The sequence below is a fragment of the Colletotrichum siamense genome, assembly GCF_013390195.1.
Source record: "Colletotrichum siamense strain Cg363 chromosome Unknown KSG_Cg363_contig08, whole genome shotgun sequence".
Taxonomy (NCBI): Eukaryota; Fungi; Ascomycota; class Sordariomycetes; order Glomerellales; family Glomerellaceae; genus Colletotrichum; species Colletotrichum siamense.
This window is the reverse complement of record NW_023501021.1, coordinates 3,185,588-3,199,479: the sequence shown is the minus strand read 5'-3', so window position 1 is coordinate 3,199,479 and position 13,892 is coordinate 3,185,588. Positions and strand designations below refer to the sequence as shown.

The 13,892-nt window shown below is 55.9% G+C and overlaps 3 protein-coding genes across 3 annotated transcripts; 1 reads left to right on the top strand and 2 right to left on the bottom strand.

Moving 5' to 3' along the window:
- Positions 1 to 2,233: 2,233 nt before the first annotated feature.
- On the bottom strand, positions 2,234 to 3,949 carry LIP4-0 (Lipase 4; the record flags this gene model as incomplete). Its single annotated transcript, XM_036644233.1, has 1 exon — positions 2,234 to 3,949. One exon carries the CDS (start codon positions 3,947 to 3,949, stop codon positions 2,234 to 2,236), a length of 1,716 nt encoding a protein of 571 aa, XP_036491125.1.
- A 1,382-nt stretch (positions 3,950 to 5,331) lies between these two features.
- On the top strand, positions 5,332 to 6,557 carry CGCS363_v012383 (uncharacterized protein; the record flags this gene model as incomplete). The annotated part of the gene is made up of 2 exons (XM_036644232.1): positions 5,332 to 5,613; positions 5,682 to 6,557. 2 exons carry the CDS (start codon positions 5,332 to 5,334, stop codon positions 6,555 to 6,557), a joined length of 1,158 nt encoding a protein of 385 aa, XP_036490176.1.
- Positions 6,558 to 8,078: 1,521 nt separating this feature from the next.
- Positions 8,079 to 11,228, bottom strand: CGCS363_v012382 (uncharacterized protein; the record flags this gene model as incomplete). Its single annotated transcript, XM_036644231.1, has 4 exons — positions 8,079 to 8,218; positions 8,269 to 8,949; positions 9,777 to 10,862; positions 10,949 to 11,228. The coding sequence occupies 4 exons, from the start codon at positions 11,226 to 11,228 to the stop codon at positions 8,079 to 8,081; spliced, it is 2,187 nt and encodes a 728-aa protein (XP_036491121.1).
- Between the last annotated feature and the right edge of the window lie 2,664 nt (positions 11,229 to 13,892).

Here is a 13,892-nt window from a genome sequence, read left to right as displayed (position 1 = left end):
ACGTCTTCTCTTCGACTCTCAAGATGTGCTGGCAAACCAAAACTCTCTACACCGTTTGCGCCCACTCAACATGGAGCACCGAAAAATGTCCCAAGAGGTCGAGTGACCAGTGCAGCCTCTGCAAACACACACGTTCGCTCCATACCATCATCGGTTTCTGCGACGAGTGTGTCGACGTGTACACCGAGTACCCCGAGCGATACTACGGCACCCAACGTCCTGTTCCACGCTTGCCATCATCCCAGATCCTAAAAGCGTACTGGTCGTACAGACAGCAAAACGGCTGGGACACCACGATCAATGCGACTGACGTCCCTCCTTTTGCTCTTTTTATCCCGCCAGCGGCCCATCCTGTGACTCCCTCCAGTCCCATGAAGAGTCCTTTGAAGAGTCCCATGAAGAACTTCTTGTCATCCTTGAAGCACCCATTCAACAGTCAACCGGCACAGAGCCTTACACGATTCTATGAAAGTACGCTTTTCAGGACCATGCACATTTTTTGCCTCACCTCAGACAAGTGCCGTCTTTGCAAAGACAGGCGAAGACCCGATCCAGACTTCGCCGCTAAAGCTGCGCTTATGCGCGAGAAGACGATTGAGTGGACAGAAAGTTTGGGGGCGTCAGATGCCGTGATTCACAAGCATGTGTCAAGTGTTGTTGACGCACTCAGCATATGGTGCGGTATAAGCGGTGACTGCCCGAGCTCAAGTCAATCTTATGAGAACAGTCGGGTTCGGCAGAGGGCCCAGACTTGGCAGGAATCTTCCTCGCACACTGATCATGGCGAGCATGACAGCAGCCGGTTGCAACAGCCTTTCCCGATGCCTCAGCAAACACCCGGAAGACGACTCAGCTATCCTGCGTCAACTCCTCCTAGCAGCCCTCCAAGATCACCCCGTTCGGGAGCCACGTACGCGAATGGAGAGGTGAGTCCGCTAAGCGATGAGGATCCAGAGCTACGCGCCCCCAGGAGACGGGCTTCCTCTCCTTCAAGCACCAACTCGCATGCCTCCAGCGGCTACTCGGGTCAGTCTATACACCCGCAAGCACTCGAGCACCCATACCCTCGGCAGAGTCAGCCGGCCACGTACGATCAACTGGAGGGTAGAAACCAAACTCGCCACGCGGCGAACGAGAGGTTGCCGCGCTTCAGGAGACAGCAATCTGATGAGTCGAACGGGGAAGCGAGCGTCCCTTGTCATCTCAATGACTATCACAGCAACAAGATCGTGACGGCGGTCCGGGAGGCCAAGCCCAAAACCGTGAGGTTCGCAGCACCCTCACCGTCTGTGAGCTCTGAGGAAGATTCGGAGGACGATCCACGCATCGTAATCGGCTCGATATATAGCCCCCCTAGCAGCCCTCAAGAGCCTCCTCAACCGCCGCCCAAGAGCCCACTTAGGCAAAAACAGGAGAGACCTACGCAGGGCCAATTGCCGGCACCGACACCTCCACCTAAGCACGCGCTTCCGGAAATACCGCCCACGACTCCCTTGCGGCTTTCCGCCTACGGTGTATCCGGCAGTCAAGCCGCAAGTCCGGCGCGTACTAACACGTCGATGCGGGCTGAGGCCTCCTCCAGCTCTTTCTCGGCTCAGCATCAGCCAGCCATGGGCCTTGGAGACCAAACCTTCGGATCGGATCCTCGGTCTCCTTCGGTCACGTCAGGGTCTAGCACCACGCCTTCGCGCGGGCGTCCAACCGTCAATATTCGAGATTGTCGTGTTCATGGCGAGACCTATGCACATGGATGCGAATGGTGCCACACTGATCCCATTATTAGGGTGGTAGAGATCCCCCGCTGGGACGAGTATGTGCCAGCGTGGCGACGCATGAACCGGCCGAGGCAAGCTTGAGGATGAGGCCGCGAGCCAGGTGAGTTTTCCTCGAACTTGATGTATTTCTGTACGGACTGGGTCATCGGAAGAAGGGAGCTATAGAGCAGTAAGTACTTCATTTATAGGTGGGCAAACTGGCGACAGCTGTACGATTTGACAACCCTTTGATGATTCTCCCATGGCTCTTCTTTTGCCAGTGCCATGTTCACAAAGTTGACAGTGGACGAGGGGTGAGCCAGTTGGCAGGAGCTAGCCAGAATATAGAAACAGCGTTTCCCTAGATTGCGGCAGCAAGAGATATTTTCTTGGGGTATTATACTCCTATATTATCATGGATCCATTACATTACGTCCATCGTCTAGAACATTAGGTTTCCATATCCGTGTATTTCCGCACTACTCCTGAGTCCACAACTTCTGGATCAGATATTCAATCTGCTCCGTGCGGTACGTGTCCGGCTCCTGGTAGGCGATACCCGTGACATTGACATCGAAGGCCATGTTGTAGGGATTCTCAACGTCATACTTCGGCCAAGTCGTGTTGGTGACGCCGTTGTAGTTCGGGTCGCCCTTGGTGATGAACGAAACCCACATGCGCGACATCATATCAGCCAGTGTCTTGAACGTCTCGGGCTTGCCCTCGAACGGGTCCACCGCGACGGCGGTCTTGTAGCCCACGGCGTCGGTGTTATCAAAAACGAAAACGACCTCCTGGAAGTGCTTCGCGCCGTCGGAGGGCATCATGCCGTTGACCAGCACGTTGAAGTGGTATGAGTACACTGTCTGGTTCGCCTCAGCCCACTTTCGCGCCCAGTATCGCCTTGGCCCATGTTGAGCGCGGTCTCCCCCAAAGGCCACAGCGCGCTTGTACATGTATCCCAGATCAGCCTCATCACCCGTTGGGCGGCCGTCGAGCGTTGCAGGGAGGCCGACGCGGGGGATGTCAGGGTACAGGGCGGAGAGGACCTCGATAGTGACGTTGTTGGCACCCTGGGCACGGAGGTACGAGTCCCACTGCTCGGTGGTGTTGATGCCCTTCTGTCCGAATTGAGTGCCCTCGTCGAAGTTGGCGCCAATCAGAATGGGGACGTGGACAAACTTTCCCGCGTTGATGAGCTCTGAACGCGGAACGGGAAGGAAGTCGCCGTCCGCCATGCCGTTGAAGGAGGGGCTGGAGGTGCCGTTAATGACATCGCTCAGATCCCATGCTGGCAGTCCACGGAGACAGTCCAGGGTGTCCGCAGCAGACGTGCAGTTGGTCTTGTTGACGATGGTGTCGTAGTAGTCCTGCCACGGGTTGGTGGTCGACTCAACTTCGCCAAAGTCCGTCTCCAAGCCGGTTCCGCTCTGCATGATGGCCGCGCGGTAGAGACCATCATCGCGGCCTCCGTAGGCCAGCATTTGCGTTCCGACACTTCGAGCTCCAGCACTCTCAGCCCAGAGCGTGACCTGCTCCGGGTCGCCTCCAAAAGCGGCGATATTCTCTTGGACCCAGCTCAAAGCTAGCCTTTGGTCACGGAAACCGAGGTTTCCCGCGCCGGCGGCCTTGATCTCGTCGCTCCAGAGGAAGCCCCAAGCATGCAGGCGGTAGTTGATGCTGGCGGCAATGAAAGGGGTTCCCATGCGGACGGACTGCTCGACGATGAAGGAGACGTTGTACCGCGGGTCGGAGCTACCGCCGTTAGTCAGGCCACCGCCGTGGATCCATACGGCAACGGGCAGCTTCGCATCGGGTGAAACGCCGTGGGGCCGGACGACGTTGATGGTCAGACAGTCCTCCGAGACGTAGTTTCCGAGCACCCACGTGTCGCTTCCATAGCCGAAGCACTGCGGCGAGTACTCTGTGGCGTTGCGAGTGCCTTCCCAGGTCGAGTTCAGGGGCTGAGGAGCACGGTAACGCAGGGTTTCGACGGGAGGTTGGGCGTAAGGGATGCCGAGGAAGAAGTCCTGGTCGTACGACTGGCTGTAAATGCCGTAGTACGAGCCATTCTTGACTTGGACAGTGGGAGCAGCGGCACCGGTGTCGTTACCCGGGACGGCTTGTCTCGGGACGAGGGCGGATGCCGTGGCACAAGCCGTGGAGAAGGCGGCCAGCAGACTGAGTCGGGTCATGGTGGTAGATGTTTACGGGGTGAGTGCCGACTGGTTCCGAGCAGACGCTGCAACGACCGTTCTCTCGAACCTCACGCCGATCCAGAGGCAGGCGGGCATTTTGTACTTTTTACAACGGGTGCGGGACCGGGAGAAGGTCGGACATTGGCCCCCCGGGTCATCCATCAAGACGGGGTCTGGAGATGAAGCCATGGCAAGCATGAATGGTTGATCCCAGCATCGTGCCACGAGACCAAGCCGCCGGGGTGGTGTAGCTTGGTGCAGTGGAACTACGTCACCGCAAGCGAAGCCATTCGAAGGCCTGAAGAAGCATCCAACAGGGGCAAAAATTTGCCAAAAAGGCCCAATGGCTTGGATGCTGGGTATGCAGCACCCCGCATTGTGCCCGCAGAATCGGCCCTACCCCTGAGGATTGTGGAGGGTCGGGGTTGGGTTGTGTGGGGGAGAGGCCGGCAAAGAAATTTGGTGTTCTCGACCGCGGTCAACTCCCGAGGGAGCGGATGAATGTTTGTGTGTCCGGCGCAGCGGTGTTGCGGTGTCGGTGGCCCGATGCCTGTTCCCGACTTCCGAGTCATGACATGGTGACGAGCGGATCAGGCAATTCGGCACGGCGATGACCTGGGAAGCAGGGCAGGTATCGAGACGTTTTGAATGGTCAGCTCACGATTCGGAGCAGATGATGGATGGGCTTCCACGTGGGTTGAGATATGATGAAAAGCCGTCGATTTCGTGGTCAAGAAGTGAGAACAACCATGTCATGTTGGACCGAATGCTACCTCGCAGCAACAGCTAGACCGCAGCCGCAACGCCTTTCTATCCAGCGTGATTATCGTGATCGCTACTGTCGTTGTATGTATTCACCATCCGCACGAGTAGCAAAAGTCTTCGAAAATGAAGTCAAAAGAGAGATGTTTTGTTTCTCCAAACATTCCATTCCGTTACCTCCGCCGGTTGAGGTAAGGTTAAGCGCACAGTACAAACCTGACAGCCCGGGGTCGCTGGACATTTCCCCACCGCTCGCGTGGCTCGTTCGCGACCTTCACAGTGCAGCCGACGCCTCTCACTGTACCGGAAAAAGTGGGTGAGGCTCAGCGAAATGCAATGACGACATCCGTCCGCTCCGAAAATGCGGCCCCGAAACCCCGGCGTGTTCTAAAAGCGACGTTCCGGATCACAATCTTGCAACGCTCCGAGATCTGTGATGCAGGATCCGTTCAACATTCATATCTGTGGGTTCTAAGCTTGGTATTGTCACTGCAGAGAAACTTGTTGCTAACTCGGTTTCATAGAGGCCAAACTTTTCTGAAAATCTCTCATGACAAACGCAACAAAATAACGTCAAAATATTTACTCATCTCACTCTGTAGAATCAACAGCCCAAAATGTCGTCTAAGGGCGGCAAATTCGTGCACTGCGTAGGCGCACCCGAATTTGATCCAAAGGCCTACGCGGAAGACAGAGAACGTCACGAGAAAGCGAACCAGCTCTTGGCCCAAAACAACCTCTACTCCGCCGTCAACCTCTCCTTCGGCATCGACCCTAGGCGCGACACCTACGTCTATCATGCCATGACTTCGGTTCGTCTCCCCCAGGTTCAGGAAATCGTGAACATGGGGGGGAAGAACGGTCTTCATGCGTGGTATCGTGATGACGAGGGGAAACCTGTATGTTCTCATCTTTTGAGCGCTGATGGTGAATTCACAGCCGAATTATAGACTGACACCTCCCTCAGCTCGACCCTCCTCCTCAAGCTGACGTAGAGGCCTACGTCTCCATCTTCCTCCCGACAACTCTTACATCATCTGCTCTAAAATCGTTCCTCTCAAACGCAAAAAAGTCCTCCCTCCGCTTCGAGATCGCCTCTCACCTCACCGCCCACCGCTACATCCACCCATCCCTGGCCACCACCCTCGCAATCCCGAAATGCAAAAAGGCAACCTCCTGCCCACCAAACCCCTATGTCGATTTCTGGGCGTGGTCATGCCGGAATCTCGAATGGGCCGGGCCGCACCCTTCCTCCGCCAAACGCGTGCAGTCTCACCACGTCCTCCCCATCTTCATGCACCACTTCGGCTGTGCCACACCTTCCCACGAAGCCCTCTCCATTCTCAAGACTCTCTTGGCGGGAAGGGCCGTCGCCGACATGGGGTCTGGCAACGGGTACTGGACATTCATGCTGCGCCTCTACGGCGTCACCGCGTTCCCCGTAGACAACATGCAGTCAGAGTGGCGCGTCAACTGGGTTTCCGACACGGAGATCGCCGACGGCGTCAAGTGGCTCAAGAAACGCGACTCGGGCAGGGACCTCGCGTTGCTGCTTGTGTACCCCGTCGTCGGCGGTGGTGTGGCGGGCGGCGAGGAGGGTGGATTCACCAGGGGCCTGGTTGAGGCGTACGAGGGCGACACTATTGCGGTCGTTGGCACGCAGAACGGGAACGGGTACACGGGATTCAAAGGCGTCACAATGGATCAATACATGGAGAGGGAACACAAGGAGTGGACCAAGGTGGTGCAAATTCCGCTGCCGAGTTTCGCCGGAAAAGATGAGGCTTTGTTTGTCTTCCAACGAGGAGAGAGAGCTCCAAAGGATGTGGCTTCGATGGAGTGATCACATAGGCGGCAGCGATGTAGAGTAAAAGCATAGAGATCTTCCGTCATCAAGAACATGCACCAATCCCAAACCATGCGAGGAAGGCTGTATATTCGTCATCAACTTACTATTGAACTCGTCTCTTAAAAATGAGGGATGAGAGCAAAAATACATACAACACCGGGCATTCGCCGGTCGTCACCGACCCGACTACTACTCCAGCCCTCACTGGCTTATCTATGGGAGAGCGGACGGGATCCCGAGTTCTCCAGTGGGTATGGTCGTATGTGCTAGATTACCTCAGACAAACGACCTATATCGTGAGAAGCCAAGCTCGGGTGAGGATGCCACAGAGTTCGACAAACCTCAACATCAGATGAACTCTGAACAATATGTGTTGCACGCGCGAGTCATGGAAACAGGCGAATAAAGTGCGGCATGTATCAGCACGACAGATCTCCAAGAAGCCGCGATGACCTTACCAACATTTCGTGAATTGTGCCCAGCCAACTACATATCCTCCAGGGGTGTGTGGTCAGTCCATCACGGCACCAAGACTGATATGTCATCTACACACGCACACTCATACAAACACATGTGAGGCACAGATGCGACGAGATAACCGAAAAAAATAAGAATCTTGAGTAAAGAAAAATCTATGAACCATGGTCACACCCTCCATGCCGCCGCCGGACGAAGCATATCTTACCAGCAAGTACGCTCTCCGACGCCTCCGAACCGAAGGAGAAAAAGAGCCTGAAAACCCGAAACCCAAGCCCACAATCCCCATATTCCTCCACGAGTAAAATCCCTAACTTGACCTTTGCCGAAAAAGCAACAAAAAGCGAGAGCATGAAAAGTTTTTTTTTGAGAAAATGTACCAAGAAGCCGACCATAGACGGTGGAGGAAAAACGAACCTCACCCACCGTCCACCACCTCCAAACCCTCGCACCGCGGAAACGTAGGAAACCTCATCCCCAAGCTTGGGAAAATGCAAGAAACGTCGAGCCATGAAAAGTAAAAAGCCGCCTCATGTCTTGTCGTGGTCCAAGGCGTCGTAGCAAAGCTCGTGTGCTGCTTGCTGCAATGAACAAAAATGGCGCAGAACAGAAACCTTCCGATGAGGAAGGAACCTCCCCAAACGAGTAATGATTTTGAAAAGCAAACGTCTTTTTTCATCCTTCGTAGAGAAAAAGAAAATTGAAGGGGTTCATCGTCACGTCATCACCATATGAGAAAACCAAACGGTTGGTATCTCCTCTTCCTTAGCAGCCTCCTTTATGAACTTGTCGGATCGGCACGTATGATACAGAGTGGTAGTTTTTTTGTGTCGCAAAAGGGTCGTGAGACGTCGGTATTAACGATGCGCGGAAACGAGATAAAAACGAAAGCAGGAAAAAAGGTATGAATCGGTTCGATGAGGGGACTCGCTCGAGAATGCTGATGTCAAGTTTGTGCTCGTAGGACGGCGCGGTTATGTGCGTGACCAGATAAATACTTGGCAAACGTATTGCGACTTGCGTCGTGGCCGATTTGGTTTAATCATCGGTTTCGCCCTTTCTCATTCTCTCGTTCCACTTCCGCTTGCCGACACGCGTCTCGTAGTGCGGCGCAAGGGTCTTGACGTCCTGCATGATGGACTCAATCGCGGAGCGAGTCTTGTTACGGTAGCAGTCCACTTGCACGATGTTAGTCTTGTGATGTTCGACACAGCCTTGGAATACTCACGGGCTCTTTGAAGGAACACAGTGCGACCTGCGAAGACTCGGCTCTGGAGCCAGGCCATCCGGTATCCGAGGTCGTTGAGACGCACTTCCTTGCCTCTCACGCTCTTCCTCATTCGGGGGATGGCAACCTCTCCCTCGGTGTTCTCACCAATGGGCACCTTGACCATGGCCTTGCTGTTACCACGGGCTCTGCGTGTGCGGCCGTCAGTCTCCTCAACGCCGTCATCCTCCTCATCAGCATCCTCCATGAAGAACTTGGACCCGGTCGCGGAGGGAGGCGGGCTTTGCATCTCGCGTGGGAAGTACGACCGAGGGAAGACGGAAGCTCCCTTGCGGAAGGAGTCGGGGATCTCCTTGGTATCGACGCCATCGAGCGTGACTCTCACACGAAGGCGCGAGCCCCGGACGTTGTCCTCGACGAGGATGAACTTGCGCTTCTTAGCCTCAGGGATGTTGGGGAACAGGTCTTCGGGCTCGTCGTTCTCGCTGCGGCTGTGGCGACGGGCGGAGATGGCTCCGCCATGAGAGCTGCCCATGTGCGGCATGGACCCGGAGCTGGGGGCCGGATAGCCTCCGTAGCTACCGGAGAATACTTGCGACTGTCTCACGTCGCCGTCGCCACCCGACTGGCCGGTCGGGGCTTGGTGGTGATGGTGGTGCTCATCAACGTATTCTCCATCGCCTAGTCAGTCATGATAAGTCAGCCAACGTTGCAATGACGGGTTGGAAACGAGTTTCGGAGATGTCTGCAGGTTGAGCGGAGTGGGAGGGGTAAACATGTTTGATCGGCAACCCTGACAACACGAACCAACGGCAACGCGAAACGCTCAAGACAACAAAGGGATTTGAGGGGGTTGCTTTTGCGGTACAGAGGTGCCATGGCAAGAGCTTAGTTCCCTCCCGTCCGTTTGATAGGAGTGGTAGAAAAGCCATGCGCGGCTGGGACGCAAAACAAGGGTGAATGCAAAACGCTAAGCAATGCGACTTTTTGCCGGTGTCTCTTCTAAGAGTACCGCAGTATGTTGCCCGACAAGCTCGGGAACATATGACTAACGACAGCAACAGCAGCAACTGCGTGCAGCAACTATGGTAATGTACAGATCTGTGCCGAAGAGAAAAGGAAATCCCTCTCAACCCGCGGCGAGCTTTGCTGTATCAAGTAGCAGTTGCTTTGATGCGACCGAAAAAAAGGAAGCCGGCGCTATACGGACAGGAAGCGCAAAAAAGACAAAGTGTAACAAACCCATTCCCAAGACTTCTGACGGTAATAGTAGATGCAGGTAAAGGCACAGAGGTAAAAAATTGTATGTGTTTTGTGTGATGTGCTCGTGTCGCTCTAGACCACGGCTAACAGGAGGAAGAGGGGAAAGGTATCACATAATCAACGATCTTTAGGGGGGATGCCGGGCAGTGTGTATGTGCGATGCAACGACAATCAACAACAGACAACGACTGGGCTCGCAAACGCTGCAGATGCGGAGGGCTTTAATCACATCTGGTGAAACATACCGACTTCATCCCCTCCACCCGGAGCGTTGGCGTGCGGCATATGACCCATGTTCATTCCAGGCATCTTGGCTGATGCACCCGCGGGACCCATGCCACCCGCTCCTTGCGGCATCCCTGGTGGGCTGGGGCCGCCCATATGAGCACCCGGATGGGGACCGCCCTGGACCGATTTCCGGGTGTTCATCTTCGCCATTCGGCGGACTCGACGGCTTCGGAGCCGGGGATCTTGGTTGCTGTTGCGCCAGCTGTCCACAGCACGCTGGATAAGGCCTCTTTTGCCGCGCAGAGGAGGGTTCAATTGGGCGAGGGCCCATCCGACCGTGTTGCACTCCGTCTCGTACACCTGGCGGTTACCGCGGTATTGATCCTTGGGGCAGCAAGCTCTGGGGTATACGCAGTTCTCCGTCTTGAACTCAGCAGAAAGCTCGTCCGTGTTGACCGACTCAACATCACAGCGGATGGTGTACTCCATCTTGACGCGGTCGCGAGAGTACTCGAACGCGATCCACTGCACTCCGTTCTGGTCCTGCCTGACGACCAAGGGCGTGGTAGCCGGAATAGGGCCGGGGGCCGCGTTGGGGTTGACACCGCCGGGGGTCGAACCGGTAGGAGTGTTGAGAGCAGCGCCGTTCTGGGGGTGCTGAGCGTGCTGCATGGGGGTCGATTGAGGCTTTTGCAGCTGCAGAGGCACCTGGGGCTCCGTCTTCATGTGGCCGCGCGGAGAGTTGGTCATTTGCTGCTGGCTGTGTTGTGCCGCGTGCTGAGGCATCTGCTGCTGCTGCTGCTGCTGCTGCGACATCATCATGTTGGTCTGCGAGGACATGGGCTGGTGCGTCTGGGCAGCGTGCTGAGCGTACGGCGACTGTTGAGGTTGCGCCTGCATGGACGGGTAGTGCGCTTGCTGAGTCTGGTAGTACATGTGCTGCTGGAGAGGCTGAGACGGCGGCTGGCCGTAGATGCTGCGGTGCTGGTCATGTTGGGAGGGCGATGCTACCGACGCAGGCGAGTTCGACTGAGGCGTGTGGTATGACATAGGAGGGTAAGGTGGTCTCGGCATTTGAGCGGCGGCCATCATGTCGGATTGGTCTAGATGCGAATGTTAGTGAATGTTGTTGTGAAGCTGTCAAGACGCGTCGTTTTCGTCGTCACGTCTCGGTGTTGGTAAAACTCACCAGCGGAAGTGTATCCGCTTGTCGCTCCTGGGGTGCTGTAAGGGCTCGGGTGCGCGTAATAAGGAAGGCCGTCCTGGGAGTGCTGGGCGTTGGAAGCCTGGCTCGTCTGCTGGTAGGCGGGGGCGATGGGATGGCCGGACGCGTACGAAGGATGCTGTTGCGACTGAGCCTGCGGGTGGTGCTGCTGATGAACGATGCTCGAGGGTCGAGGATGTTGCTGGTGCTGCAGGTGCTGAGTAGGTGCTGGACCCTGGGGCTGATGGTGGGGGTGATGCTGCATAGAGAAAAGACCCATTAGTCCCTCATCCACGAACGCTTCGACGTATTAAGTTGACTGGTAGCAGCAAGAAGAAAACAAAGAAAGCAGGGCGCGTCTGTATTTTTATTTTTTGCTCCTTGACACTGTCAGGGGCCTGGGGGCATGGCATCCAAGTGGTGTTCATCCCCTGGATGTCGACGAGGATCGCGCGGGTGAGGCGTGCTAGACCCAGTTTGGGACCCCTTTCTGATATAAAGTGGACATTTCGGGCTCCAGGAAATGGTCGCTTACTACAGCGCCAGATCGGAGAAGCGAAAACATAGGGTAGCGGTATTGCGGTATTGGAAGGCAGTAGGGATTGATGCTTTACCCCTGAATAATCAAGCCAGCTTCGGTTAAAGAGACGACGCGGCGAGGATACTCGGAAGCGGAACCCGAAGTTTCGAGACGCAATGGACCTGGCTGGCTACCGGCAGGTACTGCAGTTTCTGGCGCGACCAGACAGGACAGGAACGAAAAGAGACGAAAGGTGCGGTGCAATGAGATGACAAGGGAGCATGAAGGAGGAGAGATGGCGATCGGAGCGAGGGTGCAGCAGAAGATGGCTCTGGTCGGGGGGAATGGGCGAGTGAGGAGGCAGGAGAGGAGCAGGGTAGGTATTTGAGCATTGGAGCAAGGTAGGATTTGGAGTGGATATATGATGGGGAATGATGAGTGCGTATGGTATATGGCAAAGGCAGAGACAGGAGGCGCGTTTTGGGAACTGTTCTCTCACTCGAGATACGGGATGCCAGACCAGACAGGTCAGGGGGGCGCGGACGCAGTGGAGCTGGAAGCCCTGCTGGACGTTCGGGGTAGAATGAGGTGCAATGTAAGGTAATACAAGGGGCGATATAACGGTACGGTACCTTAGGCTAGGCGATGCGATGCGAAGCGAGGGGACGAGGAGATATCGACGGTGAGGGCGATGTTAACTCGACGGCAATGCCCATGCAACGCGCTACGCTACCACAGCCGTGGGGCAAATTGGAGGCGAGACGACGAGGGCATACGGATGTACACCTCGCCGACCGATTTGTGTGTATGGTGACGAGCTTCGAGGAGGAAACGCAGAGAACCATGAAAACGCAAAGATGGAATGAGGAGTTATTCGCAAATTGCCAGCCCGGCAGAGGAGGAATAGGGATGAATGGTTGAGAGAAGGATTCAGGAGGAGAGGAAAAAAAAGGTTGTTAGGGTTAAGAACGTGCGCGCTCGCGTTGGTTGACTTGTGTACGAAGCAGACAGAACGGCAGACAAAATGCAGCAGAAGTATAAGCAGGAAACAAGGCAAGCAGCAAGCAGCAAGAACGAACAGCGGCAAATAGCAGAGAGCACGCAGATGCAACTACCTTCGAGTTCAGAGCCGTGAAAGGTTGCGAACGCACCTGTGACCTTGGGCAGACGACGACGACGACGACGACGGCGACGACAACAGCAGCAGCAAATGCAAAAGCAGAAGTAGAGGCAGAGAGCTTCTCGATGCTTTTCTTGCTGCAACTCGCAGAGGCATGGAAGAAAAAGGGAACAACAGGGGATATAACGACCGGGGAGGCGTGGACATGGGCGTGGGATTGGGACTGAAGGTGGGAGTGGGCGTTGACATTGGCGGGAGCGGGAAGACAGAGAACGTCCAAGCCTTCTCCCACTCCTCTCGTCCACCACCCACTTTCTCGCGCGGCTTCTGCTGCTGCTTCTGCGTCCTTTCCTCTCCTCGTCTAAATCAGAGGGGAGGGGAGACAGCCCCAGAGGGGTTGGGGGGTGCAAACAGCAAGCCTCGCGGTGGAGATGTGAGGAAAGTGCTGTGGATGCTGTGTGCTGTGCGATGGGCAGGGGTGTGTGTGGACATGGTGGTGGGCAGTGAAAAAAAAGATAAAAGCAAAAAAAAGAAAAGAAAAAAAGGGTGTGTGGGACAGCGCATGGGAGAAACGTGACAGGGGTCTCCTGCATTGTACCGCAGTAGATTAAATGACCAATGGCGGCACCAACTTGCAGGGCCGAGCTGGAGCAGCTGCCCAATCAGGCAGCCCTCGTCCGGGGCTAGCCAGCGGACAAGGATATTACCGGGATGCCGCCGGGTGTCCTCTCATCCAAGACCACTGAGTCTGTCTGGAGTCTTGAGTCTTGTCCTGAGTCCTGAAGGCCTGAGCCTGAGGAGTCAGGAAACCAGGCCGCGGCAGACAGACCAAGGCACGGCAGTGGCAGTCCCAAGTCCCAGTCACCCCAAGTCCTCACTTCGCTTCTCAGCCACCAACCACCCCCCAAAAAAAGCTTTGCACTCCAATTCCCGACTCCCTGCCCCCCACCACACCTCATCTGGGCCCTGCACCGGCCTGGCCACTCACTTGACTTGTTTGGCTCAAGGCGGTGTGGAAGCCCATGGGTGAGGCAGAGAGGGTGGATGGGTAGACGACGTGGGAGAGAACAGAACGAACTGTGACAACTGATCTGAGCTGCGGCGTCGTGCCTGGATGGGAACATAGCTCCATGTGGGAGCCCAGGTCTCAACTGATCCTGGCTGCTTGGGACATCAGTCCCGCGCTGCCGCTTGCAAGGCCCCATGTCGCTTGATGCGATGCTGGGTCTTGTCCTGGCTGCTCATGCCTGGCCTGCTCGCCGCGCTGCGCACTGGAGTTTGCCCTTCTG